General features: G+C 35.0%; 1 protein-coding gene across 1 annotated transcript in view; it reads right to left on the reverse strand.

Moving 5' to 3' along the window:
• Positions 1 to 1524: 1524 nt before the first annotated feature.
• Positions 1525 to 17063, reverse strand: part of LOC142322877 (transketolase-like) — a 31353-nt gene continuing 15814 nt past the window's right edge. The window contains exons 7-11 of the mRNA XM_075361966.1: positions 14280 to 14417; positions 8670 to 8796; positions 8332 to 8471; positions 6098 to 6332; positions 1525 to 1941 (exon numbers count right to left, since the gene is read on the reverse strand). Coding sequence (XP_075218081.1) covers positions 1751 to 1941; positions 6098 to 6332; positions 8332 to 8471; positions 8670 to 8796; positions 14280 to 14417 — 831 coding nt within the window. The 3' untranslated portion in view covers positions 1525 to 1750. The remainder of the gene's footprint in view (positions 1942 to 6097; positions 6333 to 8331; positions 8472 to 8669; positions 8797 to 14279; positions 14418 to 17063) is intronic.

Genomic DNA, 17063 nt, shown 5'->3' on the forward strand with positions numbered 1-17063 from the left:
ATTAATTTAAATGTCAGGAAAAGATTTTTGAAAGTGTATGTTTGGAGTGTCGCTTTATATGGAAGTGAAACTTGGACAATCGGAGTATCTGAGAAGAAAAGGTTAGAAGCTTTTGAAATGTGGTGCTATAGGAGAATGTTAAAAATCAGATGGGTGGATAAAGTGACAAATGAGGAGGTATTGCGGCAAATAGATGAAGAAAGAAGCATTTGGAAAAATATAGTTAAAAGAAGAGACAGACTTATAGGCCACATACTAAGGCATCCTGGAATAGTCGCTTTAATTTTGGAAGGACAGGTAGAAGGGAAAAATTGTGTAGGCAGGCCACGTTTGGAATATGTAAAACAAATTGTTAGGGATGTAGGATGTAGAGGGTATACTGAAATGAAACGACTAGCACTAGATAGGGAATCTTGGAGAGCTGCATCAAACCAGTCAAATGACTGAAGACAAAAAAAAAAAAAAAAAAGCCGTGAGATTAGATTGTTGCTTTAAGCATTATTGTCTGTGTGTATGGATGCAGACGCATGTCATGATAGTGTTATGGTGCATATATGTACGGTGTTACGGTTTTATATATATATAATGAGTTTTATCTTTTGTCCTGTAATTTTGTAATAAGAGCAATCGTTCAGTTCTTTAGCCAGTTTACTTTAAAACACAAGCATGATGAAAATATATCGAACTAAAAAATTATATATATATATATAAGCAAAAAAAGTATAATTGTTTACATCAATTATTTTGGTTTAAGTAATGATATTATGAAGAACAGAGACGCGTGAGTCATAGAATTACAGATTAAAAGTTTAAAATATGTATGTAATTATAAGCATTACGTAATTTGTAGAAGTGTTATTATTATTAAAAACAAATATTCTCTGTTCTTTACATTGGAAATTGAAACGCTGTTACTCAAAAGTAGTCATGTTAAGATGTGAAGTGAACGCGGAAAACCTCTTCGCAGTCAAGCGCATTGTTTTGTGTTTATCATTATTAAGTCATAGATAAAGAAAAAATGTATTATTGGTGCCTCTAGTAAAATTGACGAAACATGCTAATAGAATGCTTAAGTGACATCAGGTAAATCGGATACGAAGCAGAGGCTAGTGGTTCTCAAATTCAAATGCCAAAGAAAAAAGTAAATATACTCCTCATAATAAATATTGAAATAGATGATTTTGAAGGTGTGTTATTTTTCTGAAATTTGTAAGAAATTCTTTAATTTGTTGTATTTCAAATACCACAAAATACCATTTAAGATTTTTTTACTTTAAAACAAACTAGTTTCGTGTTGATTTTTATAAAATTTTACTACTGGTTTAACAAATAATTTTAGCACTTTTGTTATGTTTGTTTTTAGGAAAAAATAATATCAATGTTGAACTTAATCACTAGGGGAAGAGTACAGTTCAGATTATAAAAATGTTAAAATTTTATTTTGACTGAAACTAGGAAGTAGTAACGGTAAGGGAGATTACAAAAACAATAGCCATGAAAAACTTTCACCAAAAGTGCCTATATTTATTAAAAATACTCAAATAACAAAGCAATAATCAAATCTATATTCCAAAATAGTATTCATCCAGAATTTATAGGAAAATTTTAAATATCTGTTAGATGAAAAATTATTGTGAAAATCATGAATTAGGAGTAGTGATAAAACTGCATGTCAAATAAAACACATACATCTCTTGAATTAAACCAACCTCTCTAATTTGATAATCTCTTCAAAATACTTTATACATTCTCATTCTTTTTTTATTAGTTCAATTACTGCCCTTTTTATTGCAGCTGCATCAATGCCAAACATCTTAAGTAGAACTTGTGGTGGGCCTGATCGTGGTACACCGGTTACACACAATTTCTTAATATTCATAGTTCCATGATAAAGGCTTCCAAGTTGTATACTTGCAGAAAAAACAGCTTCACCAAGACCACCTGTTAAAAATTCGTTAAAGCTGAATTTAGGCTCAAATACAGTAGCAAAAATTACATGCAGAAGCTTTAAGAAATTTTTCCATTTGGTCTTGAAAATCTATTTTAATAAGATTTGTGGGTGGTTCTTACAAATGTTCATCATGGCTCACTATTAATGCCAGGTTTTAAATTTTAATCCATTCAGAATATATTTAGGAATGTAGTAAGTATGCGATTTTCGTGTTGGTTGTTTTAATCAGATTCATATAAAGTTAACTGTCTAAACTTATCCAATTAAAATTTTAAAATATGCCAAATCACTAAAAAAAATATACTAATTTCATGTTAAACCATCATTAAACAAGCTATACAATTTATTAGTTTTTGTTGGTATAGATATTAACATAATTCTAACTGATAGTAAAAATCACATATTTGTGTTTACTTGAGCTTCTTCTGTTAAGTAGTTAAAGGGATAACAAATAGTTCATGATGTGCATTAGAAGCAAATAAATGTATGTGATATACCTCATTCAAATTTATGATAAACAAAGAGATATTTAAGCTTCCTTTCATATATGATACAGATGTACGAGATTATTTTTAACCTAATTCTTAAATTCTACTAATTTCTATGAAGATAAGAAGGCTTCCATTTGACTAATGAAAGCTGATTCAACAGGTTCTGCAGTGTGTTCACTACAATGATTACAATCTTTTTCCAGGATTCATTTTCGGTAGTGCAATTAAAATTTTTAATTGTCCCCTGATCTACTGGTTGTACAGTTGACGTTAAGTTTGGTGGGAAAAATATGACTTTTACATTATTCTCTTGGATCTAGGTCAACTGACTGTCTGTGCAGAGTCGGCAATGGTCCTTCGGGGTAAGGATGTAGCGGATTTTGAGAAGAAAGTCTTTGCGCTAATTATTGATTCGTCGGAGGGAGAATAACATACCCATATAAGAAAAGGAATCGAAGAGATATTCTTCCAAGCTAGGCACGACGTGGTTTTTGGTACGGAGGAAGGAGATGCAACATGGGTCACAAAGAAGGTTCTGGAGATTGCAGGCCATAGAACGAACCGCACTTCAGGACTATACGTTGAGAGAGAGGATAGGACCTAGGAGAGAACGATCAGTGAGCAGACCAGCAATGGATAGGGGCAAAACAATAGTGATTAAGACAGCAGAGACTGGAAAAAAGATCTTCGCTGACCTGCTGAAGGAGGTCAAAGGTGGAGTTTGAGAGGGGGACCCGGAGATCCTCTCAGTTCTTAAAGGGCATGGGGAGTATCTTGTAATCCGCATTAAAGATGAAGCGGAAGGACCTGCTATATTATTAAGAAAGCTTCAGGAGGAAGTCAGAGAAGTAAATGTTGCTCTTAAAAAAAGGGAGAGGATGTGGAGAATCAATATACGGGATATTGATGCCCTAACTTGTAAAGATGAGGTTATACAGGCGGTGAAAGAAGCAACTGGAGTGGAGGAGGATTTGGAGCAGGCGATAAAGCTCAGACCAGGCCATTCAGGTACACAAGTGGCCTCAATAGTTATTGCAAGGTGAGCTGTGGGGCAGCTTCTGCAGAAGGGGCATTTAAAAGTTGGACTTATCTTCTGCATAGTCACGGAGGATATGGATGTAGAAAGGTGCTATATCATTGCTCGGACCTTTGGCACAAGGCGTCCAAGTCAGGGTCCAGATCGGACAAGAAATTGTTTCAATTGTGGGAAGGAAGGCTGGATGCAGAGAGCCGGCAGTATGTAGAAAATGTGAGCTGGAGGACCACAGATCTGGCAGTTCGTTATGCAAGTATCGATCAAGATATTACAACTAAAAGTGAAACAGTCAAGACACTCGCATGATATTCTGTGGGCTATGGCCAGATTACAAGGCGGAACTCCTAAAGAACTCTGAACCAAATCTGGGTCTCGTTAATGGAGTTGGCTGGCATGTGGACGAAGAAGTTACATCCACTTTTGCAATGGTGCCTAAAAGGAATGTATCTGGTGGTAGAGGTAGAGGTAAAGGATTTGCCTGGGTCGAGGTGGCTGGAGTGTATCTCTATAGTTGCTATGTATTTCCCAGTATTCTACTGGAGGAATTCACTGATATGGTGCATGATTTATCAGCGGACATGAGGAAACGTAGAGATCCAATAGTTGTATGCGGGAATTTTAATGCAAAATCCCAAGAATTGGGCTGTGAATCATCTGACATAAGTGATGGCCTAGTTATGCATGGTTTGTGTAAACGACTTTGGAGCGCATACATTCCACAGGAGGGTAGGGGGTTTACCCTTGACTTAACCTTTGTAAAAGGGTTCTGGGCAAGAGAGATCCAATGGTGTGTCATAGAGGAGGAGACACTCAGCGACCATAGGTGTGTAGAGATGGTCATTGGGCATGGACAAAACCGTGAAATTGGTATGGTGGAGCTATGGAGGTTGAGGCAGTCTCAGATACCAGAACTGCGAAGTATATTTGTGGCAATTAGGAGGAGTTGTATTAAATACCGGTGACAGGCCGAAGGAGAAGAAGACATCCAGCTACCTATGAGAGTGATGTAGTACTATGAAAGCAGGCCCGAAAACAACTTAAAGCAGACGATCATCAAAGCTAAACAGGAGAGATGGAAACAAATATGTAATCGATTAGTAGATGATCACTTTGGAGATGCGTATCGCATTGTGATGAGTAGATTTGGAAAAGCAATACCGAGGTTGCCAACTGCACAATTGGTCGAGGTAGTGCAAGAACTTTTTCCTAAGGACTGGAGTTGGAAAAGGAAAGAAGTAATGGCCACAACTTCCGAGGAGGATGCCCCATAGGTCAGTAGAGGGCCCCTTGCTCTGGGATGTGGATTTTGATGGACTGTTGAGCCTAAAACTTCCACCTGAAGTGGAGCTAATGGCGTTTGTGGATGAACTGGAGATAGTTGTTAAGGCATGTACGGTACAGCATGTGAGGCAATTAGCCAACAAAATTTTAGAAAGAGTGGTGGGATGGATGGCTAAAAAGGGCCGAAAGATCTCAGCCAATGAAACAGAGGCGGTTCTCATGATGGGGTAGAGAAGGGTGCCAGCCTTCACGGTTGGACTGGAGGAAGCTGAGATGACCCCCTCTGGGAGAGCCAGGTATCTAAGTGTCTGGCTTGACAGGACAAGGGGGTTCATGGCACACGTGGCAGAGGTATGCAAGAAGGCTGAAAGGGTCATCTCGGCGGTAACCAGATTGATGGTGAATGTTGGGGGCTCAAGAACCTCTAAGAGGAAAGTTATACCAGCCACAGTGAACTCCATCATGATGTACACGGCTCCGGTATGGTATGGAACCCTTAAAATTTAGGGCAATAGATGAAGGGTGTACAGTATTTATCGAAAACTGGTACTGAGAGTAGTCCAGGCATACAGGACGGTGTCCCTAGAGGTGGTCCTGATGATCGCAGGAATGCCACTAGTGGATCTCCTGGTGGAAGACTGTTTAGCTAGATACAAAGGCAGGGATCCCAAGGAGGCTAGGAGGGACTTTGTAGATAAATGGCAAGAGAGGTGGGACGATGTGGAGACCAGAAGGTGGACGCATCCTCTAATAATGTCCATAAGGACCTGGATCAACAGGGACACGAGGACACAGGGAGTTGGATTTCTGGACGGTCCAGTGGCTTTCGAGCCATTTGGGGTCTACCTCCATGCCAGAAAAAGATGTGCATCGATGATGTGCAAGTATTGCAAGGGTACAGACAATACTCAGCATACCTTTTTGCAGTGTCCAAAATGGGAGGCAAAAAGGCCATTTGATGAGGACTTATCACCTGAGGAGGTGATAGCAACGATGATGGGATCAAAGGATGGTTGGAATAGATGTTTGACTTGGTTTTCAATGAGTAGTCTCAAAGAAATTTGAGGAGGAAAAAGTTTGAATACAGGGTAGTGCTTGGCCTCGAAGTGGGGGGCAGAAGGCCAGCCTTTGGGAGATTTTTTACCCATGATTTTTATCATTGTCTGTTAATATTTTTTCAAAATAATACTAATTTATCAGTTATCTTTAGTACTAATAAAGAAGCAGCGCAATCCCAACCAACAAACTGTATTAATGTTTGCACATGTATGTGCAATTGTATGTTAACTAAATACAGAAGTTTTATTTTATTATCACATTTTTAGGAACATCACTTACCTTGAGGATAATGATCCTCTACAGTGATTATTTTACTTCCACAGGCTCTACCTTCTTCAAATATTTGTTGAGGATCGATCGGTTTTACAGTAAAAATATCCATTACACGTATATTAATACCGTTGTCTCTCATTAACTCTTTATGAGCAGTAAGTGCTTCATGTAAGGTGACTCCAGCAGCAATAACAAGCACTGAATCTGCATCTGATGATCTCACTATCTTTCCTTTACCAATCTAAAACATTTGAATTAAAGAGTCTTTATTACAAGCTTCAAATAAGGTTTATTCAATATAATTCAATTCTAACTATTGGTACCAAAGTTTCATTAAATGTTAGGGCTTTATTTTATGCTAGATACAAATGTATACTATTACACAGTTTGTATTTTAAGATATAATATAAATGTTTAATTTTTTAATATTTTTTTTTACAACTAAAATAATTTAATAAGGAAGAGAGAAATGTTCACAAGAGTAAATTGGTATTTACTAATAAAGGATTATTTCTAACAAGTACAGCATATCTCTCCACCGTTTCCATGACTAGTCTTCTAGAAGCATTATCGGCAACACAAACTCCCGAGTGAAGGATCTATAGTGAAGCAGTTAAGCTCACTTTCTGCTTAAACTTTCTACTATGTCAGTATTAACTTACTGTAACCCCAGTTTACTCCCTTAAGCACATGAGACTTTAATTTTAGAAAAGGAGCTTCCATGCCTTTACGAAGGGGTTAAGCATATAAAAGAGAGTTACATTAACGAGTAGGTAGTGAACATCAAAACAGTAGGGAAGCAGAATGCAGAATTAAACTAAAATAAATAAGGCAAGGCAAACATAGCACATTAACAGTAGTCTGCAAATATCAGGAATATTGTAAAAGTGTAACACAGCTTAAACAAATGCTGATTCAGATGCTATAATTTGCAGTTTTTTCTTTTATTCCAGACAAAATCCACCTAAATTAAGGCTACATTTAAGTAAGGCTACATTTTTTTTTCCATTTAGCTTGTAAATTTATTCATTTGTACTGCTGTCATATACAAAATTACAGATTACCTTAGTGGCTTGTAACTTATCCTCATTTACTAGAAGTATATTTAAAAATATACATGAAGAATAAAACACTGCAATCATCATTTTGATCTTTCACCCATTATATAAAAAATTTAACCTTGCCAGCATACAACAAATCTAGTTTAACACCCAAATTAATTAATTCTGTTTTTACAGAATAAAAAGAGTCATTCTGATGGCATGATAACACGGCCTTTCTAACGAATGAATGAAATTCAATAAAATTTTGAGACAGGTAAAGAACTGTATTTTTTACCAAAATAATGATATCTAAAGAAAGCATAGAAATTTCTACAGATAGGGAAGGAAGAATTCCATATTCCTTGTATGCTATTAGTTAAGAAATTTATGAATTGATGAAGAAAGTGATAATTAAAAGGATCAACTACTTCTTAATTAAAAGGATTAACCTATTGAATATAAATGCAAGCCAAGGAAAATTTTTAATAACCCTAAAATAAGTTCTGCTCAAAGAACTGCAGCCATTGTTTTTCATATCTGATGCATAATTCTAATTCATAATTTCTGAATAATATGAATGATACAGCTGTGTTACTCTGAAGATGTTGTAATAGTATAACAGTACTGGGAGTTAAAATTTTTATAAATCTGAATTGGGGAATGTATGACCATCACTTACCTGTCAGATCCAATGTAGTTCTAAGTATAAAAAAAAAAAAACCACATGATCCTTATAAGTTCAAGGTGTGGGCCAGCAATGGAAGTGTGGATGGAGACAAGACACATGGAGTGCTGTGATAATACTGTATGGTAGGCATCTAATGAAGTGGGCAAGTGGTTTTAGTGGGTGGGCTCACAAGAGAGAGTCTCTTGTTTAATAAAAAATTGTTTTATATTCTCTTATCTGTACCACATACTTAATTTTTTCTTCCATTACCTTAAAACATGAGATTCCACCTTATTGCAAAGTAACAATAAAAGTGTGGTCTACATCGGAGACCTGCTAATTAGGGGGGTTTTTATTATTGCAACTCTTTCATGAAAGAATTTCTACTCTTCTAAATGAATGATTTAGTGTACAATAATGAACACATTAATAGCAATAACATAATAATAATGTTTTTATTTTAATTCAAAAATTAATGAAAAATAAAAGCCCAGCAACTGGTTTAATATTAGAGCTAACTGGTGACTCACCTGAAAATTCTCATTTAGTTTGTAAATAATGGGTGTATTAGGTCTAGATGTTCTAACAAAGCATACTCCTTTAGTGTTAGCTGCCAGTTCTATAGCCCTCTCAGTACTGACAGCATCACTAGGGTAGAAAACTGTTGATCCTAAAAAATGAAAAAGATAATCTTACTTTCAATTCAAAGAGAATGACTGATCAAACATTTATCATGATATCCATTAAGGTATAAGATAACTGGGAAATAACAATTAATATGTTAAGACTTACAGAATTCTTATCTGTACACCTAGTTACTAAGACGCTTTTGACAGGCATTCATTATTGTAATTTGAAAGTAAATTACCTGGAATTGATCGAAATAGAGCCAAATCTTCTAAGGCCATCTGACTTGGCCCATCTTCACCAATGCTGACTCCACAATGAGAACCAACAAAGTTAACATTTGTTTGAGAGATAGCACCCATTCGAATCTAAAAACATTATACTTATACTTTACTTTCTATTTTATAGTTTTTTGAAGTTGTCATTTTTTTTAGCTATTTAATAAACTTATACAAAATATGATATTACTTATGTGTAGCAAGTAATTGATTTTAATTCCACAAGTAATATGACAGTTTATAAAAAACAATTGTGGATGGTGGTTATCGTCTATTTTCCAAATTAATGTGTTCATATAATTTACTGAAGATAAACTGAAATGTACCTGCAACTGGGTTTTTTGCGGCTCTTAATATTATATTTTAAGGGTGATTCATGGGAGAAGGATGGTTTTGAAATAAGCAATACTTTTTTAATTTTAAAATTAAATTGTGTTTATTGATACAAAATTAAAGCTCAATAAATGGCATTTTAATGTAATTATGTTCACCTTATTTATGAAAAATAATGTCTGTGAGATGACGTCCGTCAATTTGAATGGAGTTCTCAAGTCTTTTCTTGAAATCCTTCATCACACGGACCAACATCTCTGGAGAAATGGTAGCAATTTCTTGAATTATGGCATTCTTTTAACTTGTCCAAATTGCGGGGCTTGTGGTTGTAGACACAGCTTTTGAGTTGCCTCCTCAGAAAATAGTCACAGACTGATAAGTCGGGAGATCTTTGAGGCCATGAAACATTGCCAAAAAATGAGATGATATATCCAGGAAACATGTATTGATGAACTGCCATTGAATTGTTTGTGGTGTGTGCTGTAGCCTCATCCTGCTGGCACCAAACATTATTTAAAGCTATTCTTCGTCTTCACAGTTCCAACCAGAAGAATGTTTGAAGCATGTGAGTGTATCTAGCCGAATTAATGTCAAAAAGTACAGTCCAATAATGCCAAAAGGAACAACAGCACGCCAGATTGCCACTCCTTGAGAGTGCAGACGTTGGTGAATGATGTGTGGATGTTCAGGAGCCCTGTAACGCAGGTTTTGCTTATTTACAGTTCCATTCAGATAAAAAAGAGTTCATCACTCATCCTACATTTTCATTCAATACCAAAATCATTTGCATTCTGTAAGCAAAGTCTTCGTGTGCAGAAAAATTTGTCACTTTTAACTGTCCCACAATAAAAATGTTGTATGGGTGGAAACTTAATTCTTTATGTAAAACAGATTCGCGATTGATTGATAACTCACTAGCATGTCGTCTAGCTGACTGTCCTGGGCTTTAGACTAGTGCTTCCCTTACCCTTGCTATGTTTTCTGGTATTGTTACACTGCGTCTTGGGCCTTTATGCTTCTTATTCAAAATGTTTCCAGTTAATCTTAAATGTTCACCCATCTGAGGATTGTGTTACGACTCGGAACAGGTCCATACTGACCGAGATTGACTTTAATACGAAAGAGTCGCTGTGTAGCTGTAGTAGACTCACCACTTCTAACAAAACTGTCATACTCAAACATCAGATGTTGCAAGTTCCATGACTCCATTGTTATTGAAATGGTGTTTTGTAAGGAGCAGAACTATCCTCACCATGACATTCTCCCACCACCATGCTTTCAGTACTACGCAGTTCAAAACCGTCCAACCACCAGATTGGTGTAGTCTAATATATGTTAACTTGTCATTGCAAATCAGCTGATTTCAAAGTCGATAGTTCTAAGGTTTTGGTAGTAAAGGATTTTTACTAAAAGACTTTTTACTTTTTAGTAAAGACTATAGGATTTGAATACTAGATCGTGGATACCGGTGTTCTTTGGTGGTTGAATTTCATTTAACCACACATTTCAGGATGGTCGACCCGAGACTATACAAGACTACACTTCAATCTCATTCACACAGATCATTCATCCTCTGAAGTAATACCTTATGGTGCTTCCAGAGGCTAATCAGAAGGCCAAAAGAAAAAAGTTCAAAACCATCCGTCTCCCGTGTGTCACCCGGGATAATTACCCACCATTTTTTTACATATTCAAAATAATATGATTTAATTTTATCCAAATAAATATTTTTTGTACTTCATTACATTTATTTTCATTTTAAATTATGACAGTTTCTCTGAAAGTAATTTTTAATTCTAGACATAAAAAAATGGTAGTACATATTAGATTCACCGTTAAGTTAAAATTAAAATGTTAAGTTTTACAATCATATTTTTTAAACATAATTCAGATAAATGTGAGTGGATAACAATCTGGATATAAAAAAGATACAATTTTTTGTTTTAAAATTAATATTTATTGTATTGTATTTATTATATCGTGATTTAAATACCATTGTTTTTAAAAAATTTGTTTAATTTTTAACTTGTTCTTTGATACTGATCCTAGATAAAATTAAAAGATTTACGTATTGTTAGTAAAATAATAAATTAATCATATTTTTATTTAGCATTAAGGTTTCAGTTTTTGAAAAATATTTCCCTTATATCTGTTTGTTTTCATTTGTAATCATAATACCTTACTTTTTTGTTAACAACTGATTTTTAAAAAATATATTTATATATTTAAAAAATAATATATGTTTATTATATATTACCAGTTAAAGCATTTGAAAATAAACCATTTGAAAAATTATTAAAGGAACTCAGGAGATGCAAAACTGAACTGACTAAATTTTTATGCACACTGTAAAAATCTGATAGTCCATTCTCAAGATGTTACCTCAAAACTGATTGCTCCTAATTTTTAATCAGATAGTAATCATATATGTACTGCACCTACACTTATAAATAGTTCATCATGCTGTGTATAAAGCAGTAATTAGTTAGATTCTCCTAAAAACTATAATGCCTAGTAGAAGTATTGAGTTATATGTTTGTTTATGCATTAAAGTGAAATTAGTAATGTACGAGAGATTATCTCTAAAGTAAAGACCGTTTCACTGTAAAAACGTTTATTCTGAAAACTTAATAAATATTTTTTTATTTCTCTTAAACTACATGCCTTATACTACTTCACTGTATAATCGCCACATGAATTAAGACGTTTTTCGTAGCGATACTCCAGCTTCAATATACCCTCGTCGTATTCTTCTACTGCCAGTCAATTTAGCTGCCGATTAACAGTATTTTTAATTTCATCGTCACCCGCGAATTACTCACCGCTGAAGAATTCTTTTAATTTCCCAAACAAATGGTAATCAGAAGAAGCTAAGTCTGGACTATATGATGGCTGATCGTAAATTTCCCATCCAAATGTTCTCAGTAAATAACGTGTTGGATCCACAACATGTGGATCGTGCAGCAGGGCGACGCCGTCCGTCAGCCGCCCACGTCGCCGATTTTGAATAGTGCGCCGTAATTTTCGTAGAGTTTCGCAGTAGGCTTCTGTATTTATAGTCGTTCCACGCGGCGTGAAAGCGATCAGCAGTATGCCAAATCGATCCCAAAAGACCATCAGTTTGCGTCCAAATGGTTGTGACTTTACCTTTCTTGGTCTGGTTAGTGATTGAGGATGACGCCATTCATTTGACTGCCATTTTTTTCTTTGGCTTGTAATACGAAACCCATGTTTCGTTGCCGGTAACAATTGAATTAAGGAACTCATCCCCTTATTCTGTGTAACGCATAAAAGATTCCAAGGCAGATCCCATTCGTATTCTTTTGTGATGTTCCGTTAAGACGTGCGGCACCCAACGTGCACAAACCTTTCTGAAGCCTAAATGATCATGAACAATGCGACTGATAACAGCTCTTGAAACATCAGGAAAAAAAGGGCGAGGTCGGAAATCGTTGAGCGACGATCTTTTCTGATTTCATCATCGACCCGTTTCAACAAGTCATTATTGAGGACTTCCCCAAACGTTTTTCATCGTGCACATTAATTCTGTTATTTCTAAACTTTTCACATCATTTTCGGACGTTTCTTTCATTCATTACATTATTACCGTACACAGCAACCAACTACCTATGAATTTCAGCCGGCTTAACGTTTTGATGGTTTAAAAAACGTATGACCACGTATTTCACAGGCGGCGGCAACATAGATTTTCTATTCATTTTATAACGTAATAACTCCACGTAATCAAACATACTACAATGAGACAACATACAAACAATGCAGTGGGTTTATTGTCGATGACACCGTGGACCATGTCCTTCACATATGTCCCCGGTACGAAGCTGAATGTACCAGAGTTGCTAGGGGACTCGAGAGAGTAAACTCTATTTTGGATCTACGAGTCAACTGGAGGACTCGTAGAGAGTGGACCATAGTTGTTGGCTTCCTTCGCTTCCTCGCCCTGAGCAGGGCTGCCGAAGGGATCTAGTAGGTGATAGGAACCTGGGTGGCTAGGGAACGCCTGGGCAGTTGACTGGCCGAAGGTAGGCGCTTAAGTCAGCGTGCCTCGGTTAGATGTATTGGTGGTATGTATTTAATCAGGCTGTCGGCGGAGTTGCGGCCATTGTCGGCGGGCGGGATTATTCTTGCCCGGTGGGTGCGGTCGCGCTCCGACGGGGGCACTAATGAGCTAATGACACTGTCGGCGGGGCTTCTCTGGGTACTGCTTTGCTGGTATGCAAGGGAGTCTTGGCGGCGGTCTGCGAAAGATGGTGAATGTCACGCGGGACTCCGTGATGGCGCTGTGCGGGAGTAGGCGTTAATTCTCCTCTCCCGGGCAGACCGGAACGGAGTCAGATAGAAACTCATTTTGAGTATTAAGCGGGGTTCTTAAGGGAACTAAGTCTAAATTTCGATGTACAAAACTTTAGTGGGAAAGTTTATTGTTGAGGTTGTTAGTACGGATCTGAGACATTCAGAAAGTGGCTCTTTAATAGTTGGATCTAGGCGCGGGGTCTTCGTTACGCGGTTAGGTTTCTAGCTTAGTTCCTGAGGGCGACGTGGTAGCTGCAGGTGTCCGTTGTCTTCATTCTGAAGGCATAAACACGTAAATCTATCTCGGGGTGAATTTTTACCGATGTAGATGTCCCTCAGGGCTACTGCATCGGTGGCATCTCTGCGGGGCCTGGACTGAAAGCTGTGTGGCACAATCAGTTTGAGAGCGAGAAGATGTCCTCCGTTAAAGCCAGGAACGGAGGAACGGAGGGGGTGGTGTAGCGACCGGACACGCTACGAGGTGGGATCTTCTCCTCTCAGGGGGGAATCGAGTGTGTTTATTACTAGCGTGGCCATGAACGACACGGGTTCGCCAACCTTAAGGAGAGAAATTTTCCAGCGGTCTTTACTTTACAGATATCCCTCGTAGTACAGAAATTTCCATTGTTACTTGACAATAATTTTAATATGGAAAAATATATAAAAAGTTATTATTTTTATTTTCTCCCCATTTCTGATTATGAGAGAATCCAGATCAAAATTTGGATGAGGAAAGTATTACTATATAATAGAATCAGTTTAAGAATATATTTACAAATTTTTTGTAAGAGATTTTTTTTACAAATGTCAATGTTAAAATAAGTTGTGGGTAAAGCAATAAATATCTTGATTATTTAATGATAAGGTTGTTTTTTTTTTTAATAAAAAATACAGAAATAATATTGAAAATTGTGAATAAGAAGCACCTGATCAAAAGCACGAGTGAAAAATGCAGCAAATGTTGAAGCAAATGCAACAGTCCTGTCTCTGCATGTGGCACCGATAGCTACACCTACCAAATTTTGTTCAGCAATGAAGCATTCTATATAACGTGATGGATCCACCTGACAGAGAAAAAAACATTAATTCACAAATTTAACAATTTGAAAGTAGAGTAAACCATAGTACGTATAAAAAAAACTATGGTCAAAACAGTGACACAAAACTGTTAATTCAAAATAGCATGTTCAAACCAATTGGAAACTAAATTATTTTATTTTATGTATGTCGATACTGGTATGTACACAAGTGTGTGTGTGTGTGTATACATATACAGGTGAACTTGTAGATTATTAGTTGTGTTAATTAATTTTTATTTTTCTTCAGTATTTTTGAAAACTAGTTTCTTTTTTAGCATAAAAATATGACAAATTTCTTACTCAAGATAATGTAAAAATATTAACTTTTTAATGATAAGTGAACCAAATGCATCTGGTATAATATTTTTAAAATTCTTGTCATAATATATTTAGTCTCTTTTACAACAATTTTCACAGACTGACTATTTTTTCAGTTTTGGTGGCCAGTAGTTTTTCACTTCATATAATATAGTCAAATTATTTATTCATCTACTATTTCCTTTCTTAATTTTATAATGACTCACTTTCAAATTATGTAGAAATTCCTCAATTTTTTTCAGAGCTAATTATGGCTTTACAGCATAATTATTTTTATTGGTATCTGTATAAATAGATTAAGAATCACATTTATAATGTCATTGAATAATTTTTTTGATGGATCAAATTGTATTTGTTCATTAATTACGTTGTTTTTGTCAAACTTAGTGTGTGAATTTTACACTGTTAAAACCTGTTGAAATCTTGATTTTTGTGTGCTTTGTGTAGAATTTACATTTATATATTGCAGTTGATAAACTTGTATATATATATATATATATATATATATATATATACAATATATATATTGTATATTTATATATATTGTATATATATATATTGTCATCATCATCATCGTGATGACAATCATCATGCATTCTTGCATGATTATTTATAGGTGTACGACAGCATTCTGTATTCTCTGTCACTGTAGTGTTTTTTGCTGGTTAATGAATAACCTGTACCTGAGAAGACTCGTTAGATTAGCAGTTTTAAAGACAAATGATACAATAATAAAAAGAACCATTAACAAACTAATTGTTATTCCAAATTTAAATGATTGTGATAACATGAATCATTCAGAATGTAATCCTTGATATTTACATAACGTCATTTTAATGTAATTATTCATTCTTTAATTTATTTGCTTTCAATCTTTATTCTTATCAACACTATTGTTGAACTAACTTTAATTTTAAACTGTAAGTATGACTAATCTCATTATCACAATTTATTTACAGGTTAAGTTAACTTGTAAAATGTCATAAAATTATAATTATAATAATTATAATTGGTGGGCGGTGTGTTACGTTCCACTTTGCCGTCAGGTGCTGCTACCCAGCAAGGGTTAGAGTCTCCACGGCAAGCTTGGTCAGGTGATCTGAAACACCATGTCCTACGTCATAATGCCACAGGGAATGGTCACTATGAGGTAGCGACTTATTCATTCGGTGCTCGAATCTGATCCAAGGCGGTCACGTCGTACTCTTAGTCCGGATGGATATGTTCGGATGAACGTTAGCTTTAATATTCTATTTAATTTTTTATTTTCATATGTCAAGTTATACATTATGTTACAATTAATTTCATTAACTGTCAAGATGACAATTCATTAAGCCATTATTCAACAAGCAACAAGGCACTGTCTTCATTCAACACCTAAGAACATTAGTCCAACCTCGCTCTAAAATCTACCACAACATGTTATCGATCTTCAGGCGAGATCGTTCATAACAATGTCTGATAAAATTGCAAACTATTAATGATAAATAATTTTCTGTCCATTCAAAAAATTTTTATATCTATAAAATTTACTATTTATTAAGAATAAATTGAAGGCTTCTAAAACGCTGCATTTTTTAAAGTTAATTCACATGACAGAGAGTTTGATTATTTAAGTCCCATATGAAATGCTTTTGTTTTTTTTTCAGGGAGCTGACATTTTTATGTAAGTAATAGTGAATAATATATTAATCATTTTTCTTGATATTAACTACAGTTTAAAATAAGCAAACTGGAGAAAAACAGATAATTTTTTCCCATGTTTTGGGAAGGTTCTTTGTCCTAAATCAGCAATTGATTTGACTTTCTCTTCTGAAAATGAGAATATTTCATCTCCTGAAGATGTTATATTCTCATTTTTAGAAGTCCAATACCATATATAATGTAAAGACAATCATAAGCATAACACATAATCCTAACAGGTGTGTCATTACTTGTAAAATTAAATAAAAGGAATTATTTAATTTACTAGCTTCATAAATTTGCCATTACTATTTTGGGAAATTAATTTATTAAAAGTTGGTTCATTACTACCAAAGCTAAGTTTTGATTTATTGAAGGGCAGTTCATCACCAGAAAATTAATTATTTAAATTATGCCTATAATAAATAAATATATTAATTTGTGAATAAAAGCATGTTACAATGAAAAAATTAAAATTATGCCTATATTGTTATATCAATGTAATTTTTTACCCAAAAGATTGGTTATATTATTTTAGTAAGTCTATAATGGAATATTTGTAATTCACATAATATAAAAATTATTTAACACTCAGAAATGTGAAATACAGTGCAATATAACTTATTGTAA

The sequence above is a fragment of the Lycorma delicatula genome, chromosome 4 (assembly GCF_047948215.1).
Source record: "Lycorma delicatula isolate Av1 chromosome 4, ASM4794821v1, whole genome shotgun sequence".
Lineage (NCBI taxonomy): Eukaryota > Metazoa > Arthropoda > Insecta > Hemiptera > Fulgoridae > Lycorma > Lycorma delicatula.